This window comes from Telmatherina bonti (assembly GCF_933228915.1).
Source record: "Telmatherina bonti genome assembly, chromosome: 23".
Lineage (NCBI taxonomy): Eukaryota > Metazoa > Chordata > Actinopteri > Atheriniformes > Telmatherinidae > Telmatherina > Telmatherina bonti.
In genome coordinates, this window is record NC_136632.1 from 26,473,456 (window position 1) to 26,500,883 (window position 27,428).

At 41.6% G+C, this 27,428-nt stretch overlaps 2 protein-coding genes across 2 annotated transcripts; both read right to left on the reverse strand.

The window, feature by feature from the left end:
- Window positions 1-32: 32 nt before the first annotated feature.
- On the reverse strand, window positions 33-12,243 carry nots (nothepsin; the record flags this gene model as incomplete). The annotated part of the gene is made up of 9 exons (XM_079263056.1): window positions 33-206; window positions 2,236-2,334; window positions 3,507-3,651; window positions 3,838-3,963; window positions 5,038-5,237; window positions 5,307-5,425; window positions 7,817-7,934; window positions 10,341-10,521; window positions 12,188-12,243. The coding sequence occupies 9 exons, from the start codon at window positions 12,241-12,243 to the stop codon at window positions 33-35; spliced, it is 1,218 nt and encodes a 405-aa protein (XP_079119182.1).
- A 3,895-nt stretch (window positions 12,244-16,138) lies between these two features.
- On the reverse strand, window positions 16,139-25,981 carry cct2 (chaperonin containing TCP1, subunit 2 (beta)). Its single transcript, XM_079262956.1, has 16 exons — window positions 25,930-25,981; window positions 24,437-24,511; window positions 24,282-24,347; window positions 23,994-24,105; window positions 23,646-23,722; window positions 23,465-23,577; window positions 22,866-23,068; window positions 22,684-22,784; window positions 22,431-22,558; window positions 19,128-19,231; window positions 18,907-19,026; window positions 18,612-18,740; window positions 18,421-18,524; window positions 18,250-18,349; window positions 16,471-16,612; window positions 16,139-16,383 (listed from the first exon to the last, which is right to left on the reverse strand). The coding sequence occupies exons 1-16, from the start codon at window positions 25,930-25,932 to the stop codon at window positions 16,353-16,355; spliced, it is 1,608 nt and encodes a 535-aa protein (XP_079119082.1). The 5' UTR covers window positions 25,933-25,981; the 3' UTR covers window positions 16,139-16,352.
- Between the last annotated feature and the right edge of the window lie 1,447 nt (window positions 25,982-27,428).

Here is a 27,428-nt window from a genome sequence, read left to right on the forward strand (position 1 = left end):
AAACAGCTGACTGCTGTGTAACTAGTTGGTTATTATTCCATTGGATGTTTGGCTCGGGCAAAGCCAACTCTGTCCTGTCCTTTGTCGAAGATGCTGTAGTACTGAGTCAGAAATACGTCTCCCAGAATCCACAGAGGACCTTCGGGGGAAAGGATGTCCACGGACATGAAACCACTGAAACACAGCTCTCTGCCACCCAGCATCTCCTGATGGGGACAGACAAAGAGGTGGAGGCTTTCATATCAGTGTAACACAAGTCGTTATGCATCCTGAATCAGAAATGTTATTCAAGTTCAAATATTTTAAAAGTGGTTCCCCTAATAGTTCAGTTGGAATGATACTGATGTGTTCGTGTGATTTTTGACTGGAACCAGTTGGAAAACTAGATCTTTATACATAGAGATGGCCGAGGCTTCTTCATCTACTAAGAAAGGAGAAGAAATTCCCCAACACTGCTGGCGTAACTGTGGTCACGTGAGAGACCAAAAGAAATAAACCATCTTATTGTTAATAATCAGGATCAATAACTATTTGCAAAAAGTTCAATAAGATTGTTTAGGGTTGTTTTGTCAGTATATCTTCGGAGGGGATCAGTTCTGCTTTACTGTCTGGTGGTAGACTGGATCCTTGAATACTAGCTCCGTGTTGGGAGCTGTCAGGTTGCTGGGGTCCGTCTCTACTTGACGAGTCCATCCTCTTTACTAAAAAGTTAAATATCTTCCTTTCTTTTCATTATTATATCTTCCTTAACAAAATCAGACTGGTTATAGGACATATTCCTCCGCGTTTTCATGCTCTAGCTTCTTTCAGATCAGCTAACAGCCTTTGATAGCCTCCTGGATCATGTAGCACTAGCTTAGTCCTCTATCGGGTCGGGAGTCAGGTCCTGCCCCAAGTGGAGGAGTTTAAATATCTCGGGGTCTTGTTCACGAGTCAGGTAAGATGGAGTGTGAGATCGACAGGCGGATCTGTGTGGCGTCTGCAGTAATGTAAACTCTGCGCCGGTCTGTCGTGGTGAAGAAGGAGCTGACCCAGAAGGCGAAGCTCTCGATTTACCAGTCGATCTACGTTCCTACTCTCACCTATGGTCATGAGCTGTGGGTCGTAACTGAGAGAACGAGATCTCGTATACAGGCGGCTGAAATGAGTTTCCTCTGCAGGGTGGCCGGGCTCTCCCTTAGAGATAGGGTGAGGAGCTCGGTCATCCGGGAGGAGATCAGAGTAGAGCCGCTGCTCCTCCGCATCGAGAGGAACCAGTTGAGGTGGCTCGGGCATCTGGTCAGGATGCCTCCTGGACCTCCCTGGTGAGGTGTTCCAGGCACGTCTGTCCTGGAGGAGGCCCCATGGGCGACTCAGGACAAGCTGGAGGAGTTATGTCTCTATGCTGGCCTGGAAATGCCTGGATCCCCCCCCCCCCAATGAGCTGGCAAATGTGGGTGGGAGGTGTGGGCTTTCCAACTTGGGCTGCTGCCCCCCTGTGACCCGACTCCGGATAAGCCACAGAAAATGGATATATAGGTAGTTCATTTTTAGCTCTAATGTTAAAATCTTGATTTACATTACATGTTTAGTCCCTCACACTCACAGAAAACTGAATATAACACGGTTTCTTCACATTATCTTAAAACTAATGTAGTGTAAGCATAGAGCTAGATTAGGACTGCTACGTAGCTTCATGCTAGCATCAAGTTAGCAGCCCTACGTGACATTAGTCGTACTTGAACAGGGATGACTAATCCAGAAACTACTGGTATTAGGATACTGGTGGTACATGCAGGAATGGAAAGATTTTTCAGCCATCCCATAAGTGACTTGTCAATCACCCGGGATATCCAGTCAGATCTCAGAGGTGGCGACTACTACCTCTTTAGCTCCGCCCCTAAGTGGAACCAATGATTTATAATATGGCACTAATTAATCATTTCTGAATACACTTTTTGGTGAGGATTAATACCTGAAGAAAGATATTTCAAATAAATTGTAGCAAATGTTTAATTAATTTAACCAATTAAATGTAAGAATTTAGTTGAAACAGCAGAAATTATTAAGATGGAAAAACTGTAAATATTCATGTTCATGAAATTTTTTTTTCAAAAAATCAAATTCTTAAAGAATTACTGAATTTATAATTATAACTTTAAGACTGCTACAATTATAAAGTCTAAACTCTTCTGTCTAAAAGATTTCTGAAGTCAATTTGTACCCCATTTAAAAGTCTGATAGCAGCAAACTCACCTTTCTGACATAATGCTCAGATGTCAGTGTGTAGTCATTTCCACCCAGGACAAAAGTCACATGAGGCAAACTGGACAGCCTGGCACAGTCAATGATAAACTGAAGGGGAAAAAAATCAACATGACACAAGCAAAAATGTAGGATTTCCCCCCAGAAATCGCTAACATGACAGATCAGGTGGTAAGGATTTACAGCTATTGCACTGGATGACAAAATAATGACTCACTGGGAGGATCAGGAAGCCCCGGACTAGCTCAAAACAAGTTATTCATATAGTCAGCTTGAATATGCTTTTATATAAATGTCTTATAGTAAATTACACACCAAGCTTTAGCCACTGGACTTTACCATTAGCCCCAAAGGACTTGTAACTGCAGTTCAGATGTTATTTGGAAATTCTGTATAATTCAACTTTATTTGCATAGTGCCACTTCACATCAGGGTTGTCTCAAGGCACTTCATAGACGCATCAGTTTGAGCCAATTCATAACAAATAGCCCAATTAAGGAAAATCTGATTGCTTTAATTGCACAAGGCAATAATTAGGGCGTGTCCATTTGATTGACAGTAGATAATATCTGGTGGCAAAAAGGCAGAAGGTCGCACAACCATGGTTTTTAACCAGCTAACCTCAGCTTTAACTCATTAGCTGGTTAACTCCAGGTTACCTCTGTTAGTTCTTAGTGTTTGATGAGTGTCAATCATCCATCCTCCATGCTCACAGTCCATAGACTGCACATAAAGATATGGATGAATTTCTGAACAGCTGAATTGAAACTCAGTGGGCGGTTTCCACCATCGCCATCTTGGCAGCATTATGCATGTCGTCTCTACGGGAAAATAAAAAATTGTGCAAAGACGTAGCGCTGAGAGGGTGGCTGTAAGCGTGGGGGTGGATGATTGACATCTATCAAACTATGACCTTCCTGTAGCTAACAGCTAACAGAGGTAGGCAGGCTAAAGCTAAGGTGTGCTGTTAGCTTAGAGCTTCCTGTGTCTAATCAACTAACCTGGAGCTAAAAGGAGCTAACAAGCTAATGGGGGTAGGCGGGGTTAAAGTTAAGGTAAACTGTTAACTGGCTGGCAAACTGAAAGTTAATGCTAGTTGCTAGCAAATGTTATTTCATGCTAGGTAACAGGAAATGTTGGTTAATGACAAGCAAAGGTTGAAGTCAGTTACATATCAAGTATGTTGTTAATTTAAACATGCTGTAAAAATAATAGAGAGCTTTCTAAAATATATAAACAGATATAATTAGATCTTTCTTAACCTCTCCGAAGTTTGTTGGCGTCGCTCCAACAAGCTGTTGAAGACTGAGGATGTCATTGGTTGGTCCGGCAATAAGGGAAGTTCCTGTATCAACAATCGCCTGGCATCCATTAGGACAAAACGAGCTGACACCCTGCACAGCCACACTGAAAGACAACATAGTTCATCATCTTCTATGGTTTGTGAAACATTTTTCTTTGCGGATAAGCCAACAGTCAGCAAGCTGGCTGTTATCTGTTGTTGTCAGAGTGTTGGTTTATACAACAATATGGTCGTGGCTGTTTATAAATTAACAGTAACACACATGTGAAGTTCAGCAAGTAAAAGTTTACCTGTCCATCTTGATTTGCCAGTATCCTTTAGAAGTCACAGGCAGCCAGTTGATTGATCCGGTGTACAGGGAGTCATCTTTTCCACCTAGCAACAGCTCTCCTTCTGGGCTGCTGGTACTTGTTCTCCTGGAGTCAAAAGAAACAGATATAGAAATAGAAACTGGTTTAATTAATCTCTTCAAACTTCTGGGAACCTCCTGAAAACTCAGAGTCTATAGTTAACAGGTTAACAGTTGAAAGTCTTGTCATAACATTTTATACAAAGAGAGTTGAAAATTGCTAGTATACACTAATGTTAAAACACAAATATTCTAGATTTCCTGGCCAAACTTTGTACTATTCTTGGGCCTTTGAATTTTCTTAATCTTTTGGTGGATATACAGATCCCAAAGTATGCAAAGGTCTTTTATATACAGAACAGACGTAGCAAACTCTTCTGTTTTGCTTTAGCCTCATTTCCACCAACAGGTACTGGTTGAGGTGGTGCTGGGATGAGTTTCTTTGCCTTTCCACAAAGGAAAATTAAGAAGGAACCTTAATATCCAATCCAGCCTGTTCTACTATTTTTGTTGGCTGTACAACAATGAACTATCCTGTAATGAAGTGTACCTGCTGATGGAAATGAAGCTTTACACTGTACCCTTTAGTCAAGCGGACCAAACCACCTGAAAATTCCTCAAAATGACTGGTGACCAAGAATAAAGGAGGGAGCAGGAAATCTAGCTTATTGATTGGCCAGGACTCTCTTCACTTCACTGGGCGTCCATCCGATCCATTTCATTTCACACTGAAAGCAAATTGCACCAGGATTCACTGGTAAGTGAACCAAGACCCTCAGATTTTAAGCAATGATTCAAAACTGTTCATTCTTGCTTTATTGAACATTACTTCAGCAGCTAATTAGGAACTTTGGAATATTTTCTCTGTCATGTGTCTCCTATTGATGCCTTACTTGGCCTCCATCTTGGTTCCTGTCTCTTCTCTGAGATCTCTCCAGCCAGTAAAAGTCAGTTTGATGTTGACTCCTGTCTTATCTCTAGCTAACTCCTTTCATACAACTAATATGTGCTCATCTTTAAACTTTATTGAAGAACTTGACAAAAGTGATGAAGGCTGCAGAGGTAGAAGCAAGAACTCTCCTTGTTCTTTAGGTTTCATAGTAAACTAGCTTAACTATTGTTCCCACTCTGAAAAACAGACCTTGTGAGGAAGAAGGAGAAGACAGGCTCATCCACGATCTTCTGTGCCATCATGTTGTCGAACACAGGATTTCCAAGGATCTCTGCAAGGGTTGGGTAGCCCAATCCCAGAACGCCATCAAACTTTGCCGTCACAAAAGTCGCCCCAGGTTCATACACAGACTCGCCAAACTCTTGGTTCAAGGCAACCAGATCCCCAATCTGGAACAGATAGAAGAGATGGGTCAGTTCTGTAAGCATCCAACTTAATCAGCAAAGCAGAGGATTTACCTTCAACGTGTCTCTGCCCATAACTCCCAGCAGGTGTCCTGATCCATAATGAATCCCAAATGTCCGACCGTCATGATGGAAAGAAGTTGACTGAAACGCTTTGAAGCGCCTGTGTAATGCTGTAAACACACATTATAATGACTTCATCACTTTCAAAAGAACTTCTGTTCAACTGCTTGTTAAGTCTAATATCCAATTAGCCAATCACATGGCAGGAACTCACGTAGACATGGTTGGTACTGAAGTTCAAACTGGTTATCAGAATGAAGAAGAAAGGGGATTTATTCATTTTGAACAAATTGGTTTGAGGTAATAGAAAGACAACAGTCAGATAAGCACTAGTTCCAACCAAGATATGCAGAACATCATCTCTGAACACACAACACATCCAGCCTGGAAGCAGATGTTCTCCAGCAGCAGAAGACCACACCGGGTTCCCTCCTGTCAGTAACAGGAAACTGAGGCTACAATTCACACAGACTCACCAGAACTGGACAATAGAAGATGGAGAAACGTTGCTGGTCTGATGAGTCTCCAGTTCAGCTCCACATTCATCAAACATCTTGAAAATATGGATCCATCCTGCCTTGCATCAACAGCAAACCAGCACAGCCTACCTGAGTTTTGCTGCTGACCATGTCCATCCCTTTATGAGCACAGTGTAGCATCTTCTGATGGAAACATCCAGTAGGATGATGCACCATGTCACAAAGCTCACATCATCTCCACCATGACGATGAGTTCACTGTCCTCCAACGTCACCAGATCTACATCCAGCAGAGCAGCTTTGGGATGTGGTGGAACGGGAGATTCTCATCATGATGAGGTGGAACGGGAGATTTTCATCATGACGAGGTGGAACGGGAGATTCTCATGGTGATGAGGTGGAACGGGAGATTCTCATCATGATGAGGTGGAACGGGAGATTCTCATCATGATGAGGTGGAACGGGAGATTCTCATGGTGATGAGGTGGAACGAGAGATTCTCATTGTGATGAAGTGGAACGGGAGATTCTCATCATAATGAGGTGGAACGGGAGATTCTCATCATGATGAGGTGGAACGGGAGATTCTCATGGTGATGAGGTAGAACAGGAGATTCTCATGGTGATGAAGTGGAACGGGAGATTCTCATCATGATGAGGTGGAATGGGAGATTCTCGTGGTGATGAGGTGGAACGGGAGATTCTCATCATGATGAGGTGGAATGGGAGATTCTCGTGGTGATGAGGTGGAACGGGAGATTCTCATCATAATGAGGTGGAACGGGAGATTCTCATCATAATGAGGTGGAACGGGAGATTCTCATCATGATGAGGTGGAACGGGAGATTCTCATCATGATGAGGTGGAACGGGAGATTCTCATCATGATGAGGTGGAACGGGAGATTCTCATCATGATGAGGTGGAATGGGAGATTCTCGTGGTGATGAGGTGGAACGGGAGATTCTCATCATGATGAGGTGGAACGAGAGATTCTCATGGTGATGAGGTGGAACAGGAGATTCTCATGGTGATGAGGTGGAACGGGAGATTCTCATGGTGATGAGGTGGAACGGGAGATTCTCATCATGATGAGGTGGAACGGGAGATTCTCATCATGATGAGGTGGAACGGGAGATTCTCATCATGATGAGGTGGAACGGGAGATTCTCATCATGATGAGGTGGAACGAGAGATTCTCATGGTGATGAGGTGGAACAGGAGATTCTCATGGTGATGAGGTGGAACGGGAGATTCTCATGGTGATGAGGTGGAACGGGAGATTCTCATGGTGATGAGGTGGAACGAGAGATTCTCATGGTGATGAGGTGGAACGGGAGATTCTCATGGTGATGAGGTGGAACGGGAGATTCTCATCATGATGAGGTGGAACGAGAGATTCTCATGGTGATGAGGTGGAACGGGAGATTCTCATCATGATGAGGTGGAACGGGAGATTCTCATCATGATGAGGTGGAACGGGAGATTCTCATCATGATGAGGTGGAACGAGAGATTCTCATGGTGATGAGGTGGAACGGGAGATTCTCATCATGATGAGGTGGAACGGGAGATTCTCATCATGATGAGGTGGAACGGGAGATTCTCATCATGATGAGGTGGAACGGGAGATTCTCATCATGATGAGGTGGAACGGGAGACTCTCATCATGATGTGGTGGAACGGGAGATTCTCATCATGATGTGCAGCAATTGTTTGATGCTTCATGTCAATATGGAGCAAAAGCTCTCCATCTTGTTGAAGCTTTGACACCAAGAATAATTCAAATAATGTAGTTCTGATGAAAAAGGAGATCAACATGGTTCGAGCAAGGTGGAGCTGATAATAAAAGGCCCAGAACTGTACATGTGAACAACCCACAAACACCAATAAAACCTTGAACTTCTTATCAGAAGTCTGAAACAAACTAAAACAAAGTCGTGTCGTTTTGACCCACAAACTCACCTGTGACTTTCTAACACAGACATGGGGTTGCATAGCAGTGTGTATTTTGTGTTATGTCGTACCGCAGGCCTGGCTGATGCAGTAGGAAGATGGCACCCACAGATCAGCTGATCCAGTGTCAAAAATCACTGAGAAGTTCTGCGCTGGAGTCCCTAAACTGATCTCCCCAAAATACTGAGCCTGGCACACACAAATACACGTTTGTGGTTAAAACAAACAAGTAAACACTGATAAATGCAGCTTTCACTGATTGTTTAGCTTGTTGATGGGATTTATTAAGAACCGTGTTGAATATCAGTAATAACAAAAATATGTAGAAATCATGTTCATGGCGTCGGCCTTTCTCAGGTAGTTTATATAGTTTTTTTGTTGATCTGGACATACTTTCAATTCAATTCAATTCAATTCAACTTTATTTATATAGCGTCAAATCACGGCAATGCCATCTCAAGACGCTTTACAGACAGAGGGGAAAACATAATGAAGGCCAATTCATAACAGCCTATATAAGGAAACCAACAGATTGAGTTGAGTCCAACTCAATCTCCCATCCTGAGCAAGCACACTGGCAACAGTGGGAAGGAAAAAACTCCCTTTTAACAGGAAGGAAACCTCCGGCAGAACCCGGCTCAAGGACAGGCAGCCATCTGCCTCTGCTGTGTGGGGGGAAGAGGACAGAAAGACAACAGACAACAGGAACTGCTACTCCCGGCCAGGGAGACCTGCTGAGACAGGAGACATACATGTTAATGATGCTACACTGTTATGGGGGGGGGATAAATATATGTACAGATATATAAACTATTTTTAACCTCAAATGTGATCCCTTTTATGGAAATATTTGTTTAATCTGAACATAAATCAGAATTAAAACATCTAATTTTAATCTTCACATCTGATTAAAAGAAAAAATTAATTGAAATTTCACAATAAAGGCCCATTAATGCTTGAGGCAGAAGACGGACACAAAGACAGACAGACAGTTTTGTCCATCTGCATTGGTTTCGAGTGTTATTTCATCCATTTTCAAGAGGCATAGCTATCTGTCACTGGATGCAGAAAACAGATTAATACTGTCAGAAATCGTGGGGGCAGCACTGAGTTGTACAGCTGTCATGCAACCAGAGAAAGGAAGAAACCAGAGAAGAAGAAGAACAGGAACATGATGATGACAATCTGAAACCATAGACATCATATATACATAGATGCCGCATCATATCACGCTGCCTATACAAGTTAATTTCTCATTGTGCCGCCATCTTGGATGGGTCTCCCATGCACCTCCATTTACATGTAAGGAAGGTGTTGGCACAACCACAACAATGATTTCACCACTTTTATCAGATTTTTCTCACAGTTTGGTTTGTTACAAAGGGCCGAGATATGATATGATACAGAACACTGTAAAACATTTAAACAACATGCTTTTATGCTAAAATATTTTTTATAATGCTATTTAACAAAGACATAAGTTAGCTACAATATAAATACACGTAGAAATTAATTTGATACTAACACGTTTGATTGTTTATTGATGCATTTGGATTTATCTATTTTCATCTGGTCAAAGTTACAGTTACCTATATAAACACTGCAAGAGCATAAACCTCCGCCAAGGCCTTTAAAAAGTTCCTAGAACCAAACGGTGATCTAGATCACCACCAAAATTAAATCAGCTCTTCCTTTTCACGTTTCCAACAAGTTCTGAACATTTCATGAAAATCCGTCCATAACTTTTTAAGTTATCTTGAACACAAACAGACAAACAGACAAAGTCGGTAAAAATAAAACCTCCTTGGCGGAGGTAATCATGCTACCATGTAAAAGTCTCTTTGTGAAGCATCAATATCATATTTTTCCATGAACACCTCATTGGAGTAACATTTATCATTTGCATTTCGTAGAATATTCACTGTGTTAACATTATTTATAAACCAGTTCTGTAGAAAAGTGTTTTGTTTGTGTGTAATATTTACGCGTTGTTCCACTGAAAACAGTTATGTGGGGAAACTACGTTGACTCAAAAACGGAGACCCATCCAATATGGTGGTGACCCATCCAATATGGCGGAAAGGCTCGTTCACTCTTCAGCCTACAATGAGGCGTCTATGTATATATGATGTCAATGGAAGAAACCACCGAATAAAAAGCACCCGAAGAAGACACAAAAGAAGTTGATGTCAGGTTAAAACTTTGTGATTTTATTTGTATCCTTATTTTGGTCTCCTTGGACGGTTCTAAACAACCTTATATTGGTACGTTACCGCTAGCAACCAGTCTGAAAACGTGAAAGTGAACTCTGAACTCAGCACTGTCCACTAGTGGATAAACTGACTGTACAACCATGACAATGTTAAAGATGCATTGAAGCAGATGTACGATAATGTGTGAAACGGATGCCCCGTTTCCATACGTAAAGGAGCAGAAATGGGCCTTTAGTGACCAACAAATGGATCGTATAAAACCATTAAACTCTGTGGCAAACACTGACCTCCAGAGGAATTTTTGATGAACTGCAACACTTTTTTCAAATTGGCCATTTTTTAATCTTTACATAAAAAGACTTTTCATTGCTGCCGTACTTACATCCATGAAGTTGTAGAGCTTCTCACTGGAGCGCCCGAGCCTGAGTGACTGCGTGCCGGGTGGGAAGCACTGGGCGTACCGGCGGTTGAACATGTCAGGACGATGATCCTTCAGGAACTCCTCTAGTTGCCCTTCAGCACGCAGCTGGGTACGAATTGAAGGTGCCCGTTTCAGAGGGATCCTGTGTGGGAAGTCGTTAGTACAATCAAAAACAACATTTTATTTTTTGTTGCTATTATCAAAACAATTAAAAACACAACTTGCAGTTATGGTACTGGGCTGCTAAGCTAACAGCAGATTAGCTTAGCAGAAAGACTGGGAACATGCCTGTTTCAGGCAAAGAATATATTTTATATGCCTTTAAACTCACGCATCTGTAGCTGCATTTCCACTACAAATGTACACAAAATAAAACTGACTTTTCTGTTTTCACAAGTACAGTTGTAATTTGGAGGTGTTTCCATTGAATAGTGTTTATTTATGTAAAATCTCGTCCCACAAGACTCCACTTTGAGGAAGCTGGAGGTACAAAATGTTTTCCGTTTTGAAGCAGACATTTTGGTTCCACTCCCGCTGTTTCTGCTGTCCTCATCAGAAGACAAAAGAAGTCCTGCAGAGGCATCTTTAACTGGAATTAACTGGTCATGTGTGCCCATGCGTCACGTCCGATGTGTTTATCAAATACGGAAAGTGTTTCTGTTACATTACTGCGATATGGTTTGATATCAACACATCTGAAAAGCCCCTTCATGAGATTGTAAAAACATTTTAGTGATATTTGGTTTTCAGGTATTCTCAGATATTCTGGTATTCAGGTTTTGCACCATTCATGGGGTAATGGAAACACAGCTAATCATGGCTGCTTCACATATTGTGTTTGTTTGAAGCATCGTTTGTGTTCATTCTTAAAAATTAATGCTACGAGTTTGTGAGCTGCAATAAACCAGTGACCAGTAGGGCTTGTACAGGGACCAGTTTGAGATGGTTACAGGTTCAACAGATATAAAAAGCTTGTTCAGGTCCAAACTGACTCACACTTAACCAAATACTGACCTACTTTATTGTTGCCATGTTTAAACAATCTGGTCGGAGTTCTCTAGTGCACCCCCTAGTGGAATACTCCAGTAACAATCAGTAAAAATGAATCCAAAAGAGAAATACAAAGCAAGTTGTTCTCTTTTTGCTGTCCTCTTCACCCAAACCAGACCAGGCAGATGACTTCCCTCCCTGAACCGGGCTCTGCCAGAGGTTTTTCCTTTCTACTGTCACCTTGTGCAGCTCAGGGGGATTGGATGCAAGTCAAGGATAGATGCGATCTGTTGGTTTTCCTTCCTATTTCTTATGAAAGGGCAGGAATTGATGTGTCTGTAAAAAGCCCTGAGATGACGTAGTTGTGACATAGCACTGTACAAATAAAGCTGGGTTGAACTGAATTGACATTAATCTAGTTATTATCTCCTCTAAAGTTACAATCTGATTAAGCTGCTTAATCTGTGTCTGTATTGTTCGTGTGCACATGTTATGTACAGAACAAATTATTTAATTACATGCCTTCATCACCAACTTAAATGAAAAACACTGAAGGAAAAGTTTAATTTAGAAGAAACTAGAAAAACACTCGATGAGCACAAATCCGCCAAGGCGTTCCTGGATCCAAACGGTGATCCGGATCACCACCAAAATTAAATCAGTTCTTCCTTTTCACGTTTCCAGCAAGTCCTGAAAATTTCATGAAAATCCGTCCATAACTTTTTAAAGTTATCTTGAACCCCAACAAACAGATAAACGTCGGTGAAAACGTAACCTCCTCGGTGGAGGTAAGAAAACTAAAGGGTGTGTTGTCCTACCTGACCAGCGCTGAGCTCATCCCTGAGCAGAGCAGCAGGAACAGCAGCCTGGACATGTTGATCAGTGGCCGAGCGTCAGACTGCTGCTTGGCAGATGCTGTGGAGGCTTATCAGAGCAAACTGCTGCTCTGATTGGATCTGAAACTCTGCTGAAACAGAGAGAAAATCCACCCCAAATTTCCATCTACACGTTGAAGCAGTACCAGACCATTTAAAACACAACATGAAATGAGACCATATGTTAAAGGCAAGTCCAGGTTGAAATTCTGGAGAAGAGATTTGCATTGAGTTACTCTGAATATCATATCTATCTGAGCAATAAAGCCATAAATCAATAATCCAGCCATGAGAATCCAAACACCAGAAAGGAGGAATACTGTTCAGGTGGCTTCAAATAAAATGTTTAGTCTATTCAGGAAAAGTAGTGCAAACCACCTACACATCATCCCCAGTCTAAAGCATGGTGGTGGCGGCATCATGGTGGGGGGAGTGGTCGCCTAGTGGTTACAGAGGTGGGCCCAGGTCTCGAGCTCCTGGGCTCCAGTCCACAAAAATGAACCACTTGAGTAACACCCTTAAATTCTCCCGTATGTATGAAGATAGGGATGCATTTTCTTTTTTTAGACATTGTCACACAAAACTGCCCTCATGTTTCCATTCATCTTTATGTTGGCCAGTCAGCTGATCCTCTCGGGGGCAGTGCTGAGTTCACGTCCACATAAATGCATCGCTCTTGGTCACAATCACCCAAAAACACCAGAAGAAGAACAAAACCATTAAGTCTGTTGCTGTTCTCAGGTGCATCAGCTTTATGTGCGTTTTGTTGTTTCTGCGGCATTGTCTTCTTCTTCTCTGGTTGTTTCCCTTCGCTGGTTGTGTGAGAGCCTTACAACTCAGTACTGCCCCTACTGGATTTCTGGTGGAATTGCTCGGTTTTCTAAGACAAGCGATGGATAGCTAACCTCCTTTGAAAAAGAATGAATAATGTGCAAAACTGATGCAGGAGACGGACAACAGTGTCTTTCTGTCTGCATATCCGTCTTCTCCATCCAGCATGAATGAGGCGTTACCCCCACAGCTGTTCCTGAAACATGGCATCTGTCTGCCCTCCAGCAGAGATGGACCGCATGCAGAAGCAAATTTCACAACTGTGATTAATTAACTAAAAAGTAATCTTTTATTATCAAGCTGTTTTCATCAGCAAAGTTTATATTATACTTACTGAATACAAACTAATGAGGCAAACCTCCCACGGTTTCCACTTGGACCTGGGACAGTGGCTGATCTATCAATATGAATGATCCTAAACATGATTAAGTGGCTCAAGGTGAAACATGTAAATGTCCGGGTTGAAGCCCAGACCTCAAACTGTCTGATTACCACCAGAACCCGACCTGCTTGGAGGAGCTGGAGCAGTTCTGTCATGAGGAATCAGTGATCAATATTAATTATAAAAAAGCCTGACAGGTTCTGCATCAGCAGCATCTTCGTTTTCAAATGTTTTCTGTCTACTTTATACCGTCTTCATTTGTGAATAATGTCAGGATGTATGTAGGAGACTGAAGTACATCTAATTTTCTCACAAGTAAAAAAAAAAAAAAAAAAAAAAAAAAAAAAAGATAATTTATCTTTTAATTAAGATGAAAAACTATTTAGATAAGAACGTAAAAGGTGAAGAATTACCTTTAAAATCTTGTTAATCAGAAAATACAGAAAGAATTTAAATCAAGATTTGATGAATGAAATGAATACAGTATATGCCAGGTGTGTTGCTAAATAAAAGGCTCTACTGGGGCCTCAGGCCCCGTCCCCCCATTTTTTCCATTTATCAAAAGTTGCAACATATAATTCTAAAAAGCTGCTGCAAAAAACATCGAAGTAAATAATAGTATTGATTGTAATAATATTGATAATTTCAATAATAATAATAATGCAAGTTTTTGAAACAAAAAAAGGTTTAAACTTTGGTTTTCAATCAAATATGGAATAAATACAGGATTTATAATCCAATCAGATTTATAAATTAATATGATTTCAAGTGAGGAAATCTTCCACTGTCAGATTTATTTCTCTAACATGAACATTTCACTAAAAATACAGTATAAAGTCAATAAACTGTAATGTATGAGTTTTATAAAAGGTTTTATGGCCTACATGTGGCCTTTTAGCCGCCCAGTATTGGGTGGAGTTAATCCAACAAGCTCCGCCCCCACCATTACATGAACACACCTCCATAACCAAGCAAACTGAATGCTCCACTTCCTGCTAAATTCTGTCAGATCTGATTATTTTACATTAAATTAAATTTCTTCAAAACAAGTTTACCAATGAAAATTTCAGAAAATCAAACCAAATTGTTTTTAAAATTTCTGTGAATATTCAAACATTTTTATCATCCAACAAACGTTCACATTACTAAATTACCATAACATTTATTATCAGGGCCGTATAAAGTTTATTATTACATCTCTGTGAATTTCTTTCTTAAAGCCAATAAAATCTGATGGATTCTTGTTCTTCGCTGATGTGAAACTAAAGTTTCTAAGAAAACTTTCTACTGTGCTAACAGACCAGTGTTTTTGTTGACACTACGGTTGTGTAACGCTGGTGTGTTGACACGAGACGGTCTCGGTCACTTTGACCTGATGAGGACTCGTTTGGCCTGAAATCAACAGACTTGGAGATAAAAGTTAATCATTAACCAACTATCATTAGAAATTTAAAGCTTTCTTTAAAAAAATAAGAAGTGGATTGATCACAATCACTCTATGCAAGTTATGGTTTCAGTTTTCTAAAATAAATAAAAACAAGTAAAAACCTGAGTGGCCAAACAGATGGAATATCCAATAGAAAACTTGCAGCTTCAGGAATATATAAAAATAAATAGCATATTTAAGCAATAAATAAATAATGTATAATTTGTATGTATATTAAAAATCAAACAAATAAACAGATAAGCGGTATTAAAAAAAAAAAGAAGTACTGAACACAAACTTTTTATCTTTTGTATTTCTAATGTGGCTGTCGACATTAAATTTCAGCAGATTTCACCATCCAAAGAAAGAAAAGCACATCCTTGTTCTAGTTTTGTCACTCTGGTAGATGCCATCATGCTCCCACCTCATAACTTTACTGATCTTCTCTTCTTTCTGGGGGCGTTTAGTCCGTTTGTCCTAACACAGCTTGGATGGACGTCCATAAAGTTCAGGTTTGGTCTCATCCGATCAGACCAACTTTAACGGTGTGACAAAATGGATCAGTGACAAAAATAAAACAGTTTCTTTGAAAATATAATCATTTTAACTTGATTTTCATTCAGGATTTTACATCTACTTGTGTCTACATACCTACATGGCAGCTGCCATCATTTTTTCTACGGTGTTTCTGAATGGACAAACAACTCCATGTGAAGCTTTAAAACTGCAGTAGCAGCTTTGTTTGGGACCTTGAAAGCACTGAAGACAGAATAGTTACCTGGAGCAGGTCATCGTTGTACATCACTGGATCCACTCACACAAAAACATGTCTGAAAATTTAAGTCTTAAAGAATTTTGGCCACTGACGGCCACCGTAGTTTCACTACACTGCTGTAATAATCTTTACCACCAGGTGGCACTGATTCCTCCACTGTAACTTTGATGTTAGCTAATCAGCAAACTACATGGTAAAAAAATAATTTTAAGACAAAATGATTATTTAAAATCAGTCAGGATTGTTCTATACTAACAGATGAAACATATTCGTCTGAATGACTAAAAATATATCAGTGACTGTTTTTATGGGCAACTTCAATGTTTGCAGGAGTCCTAATTATAATTTCTATTTGATGTATTTGTAATATAAATAGGAATATTTATACAGTCCCTTTTTCTTTCATCTTAGAATAAAAAGTAAATCACATTAAAAAATTACGTTAAATAACCACAAAGATGACAAAAAAAAAAACCAAAGCAGTATTAGTTCATTTATTTCAGTAAACAAAACAAATAAAGTCCAAACTTCCTCTCTACACGTCAGACACCAGACGGCTAACAGCTAGCCTGCACGGTACGTCCACAGTGACGTGGAACAGCGTTGAAACAGAAACTGGAGCGTTTTCTTAAATGTGGACCAATCAGAGGTGATAAATAAAAGTCAGGCCCCTCCCCCCGCGTCTCTCCGGCTTCTAACAGGGGTGTTGATCGGGCACTCGCTTCCTGCAAAAACAAACCAATCCGCGTTAACTTCAGCTGGTTTACAGTGATGGAGGTAAAACAGGTGATGGTGCGAACGTTGGGCCTCACCTGGGCGCAGCTTTGATGATGTCATCCACTCGCAGGATCATCTCGGCGGCCTCGGAGGCGCTCAGCAGCATCTGACGCTTCACCTGGAACGACTCTGTGATGCCGAGCTCCACCATGTCTCCCACCGAGCCTTCAGACATGTCTGCCGAACAAAAACAAAGTAAAACATTAAAAAAAATCAGTTTTTAATTTAAATAAAGACAAAACAATAAATAGTGAATCTCTTGAACCCAGATTTACTCCCAGTAGAAGATAAATACGAGGCGTTTTATCATTTGATTGAAAACATTTCGTCACTGTTGATCTGCTTCCATCCAGATGTCTTTTCCAGAGAAGATCTTGCAGATTTCAGCAAGACAACGCTAAACCACGGCCTGCATCCTTCATGACAACACGGCTTTGTCGCATGCAGGCCAGATGAGGGATGTTTAAGATCTACTGATGCCCATAGACTGTATAGAAAAGGTGGGCGGAGCCTCCGTGACGTCACCCGTAGGTTTCTGAAGAGCTGAATTGAAGCTCAGTGGGCGGTTCCTACCATCGCCATCTTGGCAGGGGCATGTGCGTTGTCTCGCCCGGAAAATACAAATATGGGCAAAGAGGTGGAGCTGAGAGGGGGGCTGTGAGCGTCATGGTGGATGATTGACATCGAGCGAACTCCGAGCTTTCTGTAGCTAAGAGCTAACCGAGCTAACCCGGAGATAACAGGAGCTAACCAGCTAACAGAGGTAAGCGGGCTAAAGCTAACCGGCTAAAAACCGCGGTTGTTCTACATTCTTTTGACTTGAAGCGGGAGATCGGGGACCTGTCAATCATAAGGACACGCCCCTAAATATGCCAAACTTCGAGATTAAATTACCTTTAAACGGGCGAGTTAGAAAAAAATTCACTCCCCCCACAGTTGTCATGAAGGTAAACCTGACCTATTAAACCTAAAATGGATTTTTAAACCAGCCTGTAAACATGTTTATTTCTGCTGTGAAGTTCGTCTTTTTAACATGGGAGTCTATGGGGATTTGCAGTTCCCCCTTCATCCTAGTGGATGAAGGGGGAACTGCAGTTTTATACACTTCTGCGTAGGCTTCACTTTTAACTGCCGGAGCCTCCGTCCATCTTTCATACACGGTCTATGTGCTCGACGTGCAACACGCGTGTGCAGACAGGACACTTCCGTACTTTTCCGTACATTATGAGCAGTTTGGTCTGTTTCAGTCGGGTGACGCAGAAAATGGAGCAATATCACCCGAAGTCACGAGGGCAGTGTCGAGCTACATAGCTGACACACAACCAGCAAAAATGAACAAATTATAGAAGAGGAGGCGCATAAAGACGATGATTCAGAAACCACAAAATAAAAAGCACCTAAAGAAAATGAAGTTGAGAAAAACAAAAAAAAAAGTGTGATTTTATTCTTCTTCTGGTGTTTTTGGACAGTTGTAAACGACTTTATAGGGATAAACGCTAAACTCGGCACTGCCCCCTAGTGGATGAACCGACTTAACCACGTCAACATAAGAGATGTATCGAAGTACGAGGGACGCAATGTGTGACAACAGATATCTACATTTACATATGTAAGCAAGCAAAAATGAACATTCCTGTCCTACAACTCCAGCAGCTGCTCTCCTGTCTTCCAGATGTTTCCAGATGATGCTCAACATCAGAGTTCCCATCAGATCTCAGTTTCAGCAGGTGAAATGTTTATCTCATACTGGGAATAAAAATCTGTCAGGATTGGAGATGATTCGGCTTTATACGGGTGGATGTTGGTTCACTCACTCAGTCCGAACGTGCTCTTGTTGTCTTGGTGTGCGGCCCTGAGCTGAGCCACCAGGTCGGCGCTGTCGTAGCCGGCATTGTCTGCGATGATGGTCGGCAGCTGGAGGACAAAACTGATTAGCGAACAGAAAACTAACGTCTGACTTTGTGGTCAACGACAACAAAACGCACCATCCTCAGTGCCTTAGCAAACGACTCCATGGCAACAGACTCCTTTCCTGGTGTCCTATTGGCCAGATCAGTCACCACCTTGGCCATCAGCATCTCGGAGCAGCCTGATGAGGAGACCGTATGGGGGTGTGGGGGGTCAGAGACACTATAAGCTATGGTGTGACTTTCAGAGCATTAACCCGGATGTGTACCTCCCCCGTAGACGGTGCGAGGCTCCTTCACGGTCTGAGCCAACACACACAGAGCGTCGTGCAGCGAACGCTCAGCCTCGTCCAGGATCTGCTGAGTGGCTCCCCGCAGGACCACGGTGCACGCCTCACCTGAGGGAGGAAGGGGAAGCGCAGGAAACTTTACTTATAAAGTTTACTACAAGTAAAAACGTGATTTAAAACCTTTGAAAGTGGCGGCTCTGGGCTTCGGCGAGGTTTAAAAACTAGACTGAAAAGTCTAAAAACGGCATTTTTATCTAAAAAAGATTCAGCGCACCCAGAGAGACTCCGGAGAAGTGGATGAGTGTGTCCTCCCCGATCATCACCTCCTCGATCAGCTTGCAGTGACCCAGCTTCACCAACTCCGGGTGGTCGAAGGTGGAGGTGATCTCGCCGCCTGATCAACACACATCAAACACATGACATCAGCGTTGCCGAGACGACGGAGGACTTCTGGACACGTTTGGAAAAAGTTTGAATGAAAGCTACGATGCGTACCAGTGACGAGGGCGAGGCGCTCAACGCCGGCGAAGTCGGCGTGCTCGATGGCCATGACGCCAGCCTGAGCAAACAGCTGCTCCGGATAGTTGTAGATCAGCTGCCTGCAAGGAAGAAGACGAGGAAGAGGAGGAAGAGTTAAAGACAGGAAGCAGGAATGAAGGAAGGCGGCAAGTTCAAGTTCAGCATCAGACGAGCAGAACCTCTACCGAGGAAGTCGCGTTTGTTCAAAGCTTCATGTAAAAAACGCCAGAAGGATTTTCATGATGCTTCTCACAGAACCGGTCCTGGTCCAACTTAGTGATCCGGATCAGCATCCGGAAGCAGGAATGTTGCTAAGTATTCCTCTTCACCGCAGAATAGATGAATGGTGAGAAAATCCAGGAGAAGAAAAACCCCAGAATACTACCATCCAGAACAGGAACAACATTCTGGATCCTACCATCCGGAACGGGAACAACCTTCTGAATCCTACCATCCAGAACAGGAACAACATTCTGGATACTACCATCCAGAACTGGAACATTCTGGATACTGCCATCAACAACAGGAACAACATTCTGGATACTACCATCCAGAACGGGAACAACATTCTGGATCCTACCATCCAGAACGGGTACAACATTCTGGATCCTACCATCCAGAACGGGAACAACATTCTGGGTCCTACCATCCAGAACGGGAACAACATTCTGGATACTACCATCCAGAACAGGAACAACAGTCTGGATACTACCATCCAGAACGGGAACAACATTCTGGATCCTACCATCCAGAACGGAAACAACATTCTGGATACTACCATCCAGAACGGGTACAACATTCTGGATACTACCATCCAGAACAGGAATAACATTCTGGATACTACCATCAAGAACAGGAACAACATTCTGGATGCTACCATCCAGAACAGGAACATTCTGGATACTACCATCCAGAACAGGAATAACATTCTGGATACTACCATCCAGAACGGGAACAACCTTCTGGATACTACCATCCAGAACTGGAACATTCTGGATACTGCCATCAACAACAGGAACAACATTCTGGATACTACCATCAAGAACAGGAACAACATTCTGGATACTACCATCCAGAACGGAAACAACCTTCTGGATACTACCATCCAGAACGGAAACAACATTCTGGATACTACCATCCAGAACGGGTACAACATTCTGGATACTACCATCCAGAACAGGAATAACATTCTGGATACTACCATCAAGAACAGGAACAACATTCTGGATGCTACCATCCAGAACAGGAACATTCTGGATACTACCATCAACAACAGGAACAACATTCTGGATACTGCCATCAACAACAGGAACAACATTCTGGATCCTACCATCAAGAACAGGAACAACATTCTGGATACTACCATCCAGAACGGAAACAACCTTCTGGATACTACCATCCAGAACGGGAACAACCTTCTGGATACTGCCATCAACAACAGGAACAACATTCTGGATACTGCCATCAACAACAGGAACAACATTCTGGATACTACCATCCAGAACGGAAACAACCTTCTGGATACTACCATCCAGAACGGGTACAACATTCTGGATACTACCATCCAGAACGGGTACAACATTCTGGATACTACCATCCAGAACGGGAACAACATTCTGGATCCTACCATCCAGAACGGGAACAACATTCTGGATCCTACCATCCAGAACGGGAACAACATTCTGGATCCTACCATCCAGAACGGGAACAACATTCTGGATCCTACCATCCAGAACGGGAACAACATTCTGGATCCTACCATCCAGAACGGGTACAACATTCTGGATGCTACCATCCAGAACGGGAACAACATTCTGGATCCTACTATCCAGAACGGGAACAACATTCTAGATCCTACCATCCAGAACGGGAACAACATTCTGGATACTACCATCCAGAACGGGAACATTCTGGATACTACCATCAAGAGCGGGAACGACATTCTGGATGCTACCATCCAGAACGGGAACATTCTGGATACTACCATCAAGAGCGGGAACGACATTCTGGATGCTACCATCCAGAACGGGAACAACATTCTGGATACTACCATCAAGAACAGGAACAACATTCTGGATACTACCATCAACAACAGGAACAACATTCTGGATACTACCATCAAGAACAGGAACAACATTCTGGATACTACCATCAAGAACAGGAACAACATTCTGGATACTACCATCAAGAACAGGAACAACATTCTGGATACTACCATCAAGAACAGGAACAACATTCTGGATACTACCATCAAGAACAGGAACAACATTCTGGATACTGCCATCCAGAACAGGAATAACATTCTGGATACTACCATTCAGAACAGGAACATTCTGGATACTACCATCTAGAACGGGAACAACAGAAACGAGACGCTCTCCGAAGATAATTCACCGCTGTTCAACTGCAGGATGGACAGTAGAATTAAGCAGTCGGGAGGGGACGGAGACGACAGAAAGGCAACAGGAAGTTGAATCAGCACCGGGAACATCATGAAAACATGGATATATCCTGCCTTGGATCAACGCTGCTGGTGGAATGGTGGTGGGGAGGTCTTCTTGTCAGACTTCGGTCCCTTTAGTCAGTGTTTCTCAGTTCCGGTCCATGGCCCCCTATCCTGCATGTTTTATAGGCAACCCTACTTTAACACACCTGAATTAAACAAAGACTCGTTAACAGGCTGCAAAGAACCTGATGAGGACGTTCAATAATCTGACTTAGGTGCGTTGGAGGAGGATCATGTCTAAAACATGCAGTGCGGGGGGGCCTGAGGACTGAAATGGAGAAACACCAGGTTAGTACTACCATGACATGGTTTAACCTCAATAGACTCCCTGAGTGTTGCTGGTGACCATGTCCATCCCTTTATGAGCACAGTGTAGCATCTTCTGATGGCTAGTCGTGTAAAATAACGGCTGGAGTTGGAAATGTTGGGAGTTTTTATGAGAGGACAGAATTCTCCTGAAGTGTCTGTAGAGCTCTGGCGCCCCCTACCGGACAATTCATGTATGTAAATGTATATTTAGGGACAATACGCATATTAAATAAGTATTATATACATCTATTGTTACTTACACGTCCTCCATATTCTGTAAGTATGCTGCTGTACAATAGATCTTAATAGATTATTGGTTGCTTCTGTAATGGAGTTTTATTTTTATCCTTTTAACTAATGTTGCTGCTGAATAAATGTCGTTATGTTTTACAGTGACAATAAAGTTGTTAATCTTTTAACCTGCAGCTGAGCTTTTCGTCTCCAGGATGTGTGTGTGTGTGTACCTGTTGATGAAACAGTTTATGCCGTGTTTGAGGATCCGGTCGACTTTCTCCTTCATCTTCTCCTTCTCTGCCAGCTCGATCTCGGCAACCTTCGCCGTGGAGTCGACGCGAACTCTGGAGCCGAAGATCTGGCGGACAAACAAACACAAACCAAACCATGAACGACGAGCCGAAGCTTCGACTGCACGCAACAACGTCTAAAACAAAGCAAACGTGTATTTTCCGTGCCACTCAGTTTTTGGCGTGCGTGCACCTTGATCTTGTCCGTGTCCATGCCGGTGTTGGCGATCAGGATGTTGGCGTTCTCCAGTCTCTTTGGTTGGTTCACGCCGATCTTCTTGTCCAACAGGAAACCTGATTAGAGCAGAAACACAAGACCTTATAACTCTGCAACCCTTCCAAAACACAAGCTCCGCCCACATGAGGTCACCTCACCTTCGTCCAGGTAGGAGTCGGTCAGGCTGCCTCCCAGCTTCTTGATGACGTGGATGGCCTCCAGGTTCCCGGAGCCCTTCAGCCTCATGACGGCGTCCACGGCCAGCTTGGCGAAGTGGTCTTTGTGGTGCGTCAGTAGTTTAGAGGACAGTGTGGTGCGGGCGATGTTCAGCAGATCCTCCTGGAAACGAGCCGGGTCGTTGCTATGGAGACGGGAGAGATTAAATAAATCCGAGACGCTCAGGATAAAAAGACCAACATGACGACGGCTCAGAATCAAAATCATTTTAAACGACTTATTTAGTTTAAGGTTTATTTAATATTCTATATTTAGCTACATGAAAATAATTAAGATGTTAAATCGGATCCTACATCTTATAAATGTTCTCATGTTTTTAAAAAATTAAAAGATGTAAAAGATTGATTGAACATAATTTATAATTATAAAAACAACAAATTATTTATAAAAATTAAATAAAATGGTAAAAAACAATAAATAAAAGAATCACAAAAATAAAAATGAATGAAAACAAAAAAATAAAAAGCTTCATCAGGGACCAGCAGAGTTTTCATCACATTTCTGCAGGACTCTGACTGACCTGTGGTCTGCAGCAGCATCCCTCAGAGCCTCCCTGGCCGTCTGAGTCGCCTTCCTCCAGCCGGAGATGATGGTCTGAGGGTGAATCTTCCTGGCGATCAGAAGCTCCGCCTCCTGCCGCAGAAAAGGAGACGATTAGAGAGCGGCATGAAGACGCTGCAACGGTCTGAACGGATGTTTACCCGCAGCAGCTCCGCGGCGAGCACGGTGACCGAGGTCGTCCCATCTCCGACTTCATCGTCCTGAACCTTTGACATGTCTGTAAAAACAACCATTTTAACAAGTCGGATCAAGTTTTAGTCTGAAAATGGATGAAAGCTGAAAAATAAAGCTGTGCTTCACATGACACAAAGAAAAAGAGTTTCTAATGAATGAAGGTGAAACGTTTATCTCCACTTCTACAGAGGTTTTGGGGAATAACACCCAATAATTGTGATAATCATACTAAGCTATTGTTCTCAGTTTGTAAAGTGTCCTGATGCCCGGCGTCATGTGGTCAGAGCCACCGGTCGTCCAGCTTCTTTACTCACCAACAAGAATCTTGGCAGCCGGGTTGTCGACTCCAATGGCTTTCAGGATGGTTGCGCCATCGTTAGTTACTGTCACTGTGGCGTTTTTCCCGCCACCCAGCAAGATCTTATCCTGAGGGGGAAGACGAGAGGAGAGAGGCTACAATATCTGCTGCAGAGCAAAAACAAAACTATGCTAAAAATGACCGCCATGTACAAGGAAAAGTTGTGAAAGTCTGGATTCTTCTTTTGTTTGTGACATGAATAAAATTAAGATTTACTGTGTTAAAAATGTTCAAAATGACCTACCATCCCCTTTGGCCCCAAAGTGCTCTTCACCAGATCTCCGATGGCGATGGCGCCAATGAAAGAAGACTGAAGAGAAAAGACAACAAGTCGACTCTTAGCTGTGTTTTATTTGCAAGTTAAGAAATAAAAACCTTTTCTGGTTTCAACAAGTTTACCAGACGAGCTGTTTCTGCTCTTTCTTCATCTGCTCCATGTTTGAAGATGTTGACCGGGGCCATCGATAAGGACGCCTGCAGAGCAAGACAAAAACTAAACCATGAGGAGGCGACGATGAGATACACCTCAGCTCAGTTTAGTACCAACATTAATCTGTTATTCCTCATTATTTTCTATATTTAACCACTCATCTCACCACACTTCTATATTTTCTATACATTTCTATATTTAAGATAAATCTAACACTGACTTAAAATGAACAAGTATTTTGTTAAAACCTCAGTGGACCAAGACCATCCTCTAACAATCATTTGTTCCTGTTACAGAAACAGGAACAAGTCATTTTAAGAGCAAATTCACATCAGATCAGAAGATGTTTAAAGGGGCCTGAAGGCTCGAGATGAATTTTTTTTTTTTTTTCACTCTTGTCTTAAAAAACTGAAAAATAGTTTTCATGGTGCTACAAGCTAGGGGTGGGAAAATCGAATCGAAAAATCAGGATCAGGATTTTTTTGCATCACAATTTTAAAATAGATTTTTTTGTTTTTGATTGCCCCCCCCCCCCAAATATATAAAACTAATCCATTATAAAAATTTAAGTAATTTTTATTGTTTTTATTGATCTTTTTACTTGTCTCACTGGACATTATAGCAGCAGAATGATGGTCTAGCTACTGTTTAGTTTTTTCCTAATTGAAATCAAGAAAATGACAAGCAAAATAAGTTTTGTACATTTTTTTGTTTGCTTGTTTTTAATCTACAAAAATCAGCAATATAGAAGAATCGTGAGAATTGTAATTTAGATCGAATCAGCACCCAAAAAATCGGAATCGAACCAAATCGGGACAAAAGCATGTCGTCACAGCCCTCCTACAAAAAGACAGATTTGGTCCGAGTGCCCCTGAACGCAGCATTTAAGCCCCTCTCACTTCAGCATGGAAACCGCTACAAGATTTCACACAATTAACTCATAAAAAATAGAAAAACCATTTAAGTACAGACATGTAAAGAGACCAATAAAATACTAATATGTAGGATATAGCCCTCTTCCTCAACTAAGTTGATTAATTATTGATTGATAATTGATAAATGCCCGTTTTGTCTGATTTGTTCCTGCCTGACAGCCACAAAGCCCAGCTAACAGGCTAACCTGAGATGCTAACAGGCCAGCTGCTATTAACATTAACATTTAGAAGGTAAACAGTTTAAGCAATATTTAACAAACATTTAATAAAATGTTAATGGAAGTAAACCGGTTAGATTTCTAGTAATTAAAATAAACAATTAGTCAGAGGTTAGCTTAGCGGCTAGCGCAGCCCGAACGCCCATGTGCTTGCTCGCCGGTTAACAAAAATCAGCCTAAACTAACAAAAGCAACGCGAACAGCTCAGAAGCTGTGTGCAAGGTTGACCCGCTATATTTAGCGCAGAAATAGCGGGCTTTTGCTTCTTCTATCGACATTACAGGAGGATAAATAAAAGTAAAAGCTCACCATGATGTCTGCGTTTCAGGGCGAAGTGACGCACGCACGCAGAGAAGGGCTTGAACGGCGTGGTGACGCATGACGTTACAGCGTCATGGTGCGTTCAGGACAAGCAGTGAAAAATAGTTTTCTGTTAGTATCTGTTGTCCACCGTTCTGGATGTTGATTTTAGGACCATATACGGTATAAAACTGCAGAGAAGTGTAATAACTGAAAAGGGGTTTGTTTTTTCAACCCTTTGTTATGTTTATAAATGTGTTTCTAGAACATGCATGCATGGTCTATATTCCCAAAGGTTGACTGCCACATTTGATATGATACATTATATAAAAATGAAATAGTCAGCTATTCCTGCCACATGACATTTTTTAACAGTTTATTTTTTATTTCATTTTATTTATTTTTTCGAACAACAACAACAAAAAAAGACTTTTAAAAGAACAAATACTGGTTTGTCATAAAGGGAACTTATTACTGTTATGAAAGCGTGGTAGGGTTCATCTATGTCATTTACATATACCTTACGCCAATTAAAGCACTTTAGTTTGTTTTTTAATACCTGTATTGATTGTTCTCTTATCTGTCTTATTATTCCGCATCTTGGCAGAGCATCCTTTTTCTTACTTATTTGCATTAATGCAAATACTGGAAGATGGTCACTGGAATCATCAATAATTAATCCACAATTCACCTTCTGATCTGTTATATTTGTAAAAATATTATCAATCAATGCAGCATATTTTGTTGTTATTCGAGTTGGTCTTGTAATTGTTTACTCATATTGTAAAAAAAAAAAAACCAAACAACATTGTGTGTAAAAGAAAGAAAAGCATTACATTAAAATTTGTTTTAATGGAATATTTACATTCCTACTCCTCTATATAAATCCACAAATGGCTTTTTATTCTTATTTATCTTTTTTTGTTTTCAAGCTACATCAAAGTGACCAAATCCCCCCCCCAGTGGGGGTCAATACCGAACCACCATTGAAGGATTTTCCATCTGAAGGTGCATAAAATCTCTTCAGCTGTAAATTAAACATGTCAAAACACAGATATTAATCTGGAGATGCATTTAAAAGGTCAGTCTGAAACCATTTAAAGTGACAGAGTTTATACTGGGACCAGTTCTGTTTGAGCAGCTCACATCTGTTCTCAATAAACATCAGCAACCTGACGACAACACAGATTCAGCCTGTTGCCTCGGTTTATGATAATATATAATAAATACACATAATTATAGTAATAATGAAACAGTTTCCAAAAAGGTGCTATATATTATTCTATTAAAGTTCACATTTTGTCTGAATCTTTCCTGGTTTGTGTCTTTAGTATCGGAGAGAAATTCACAGGAAGTTCCTGCATTTATTCCACATTAGAAACATGTAGATGTTCATCCAACGTAACTCAGATTCCTGCATCATGGTCTCTTCTTCTGGCTTCTTCTCCTGGTTTGTTTCACATCCGGGACGGGGAGACAGTAGATGTGCATCGGGAAAGTTTGGAAGT

Excerpts from the sequence above, each read along its gene's own strand:
- cct2 (XM_079262956.1), bottom strand. Across the intron at positions 24,106-24,281 it reads CTTTGGGGCCAAAGGGGATG|GATAAGATCTTGCTGGGTGG; the intron begins GTAGGTCATTTT and ends CTTCCCCCTCAG. Across the intron at positions 23,069-23,464 it reads GATGCTGCTGCAGACCACAG|CAACGACCCGGCTCGTTTCC; the intron begins GTCAGTCAGAGT and ends CCGTCTCCATAG.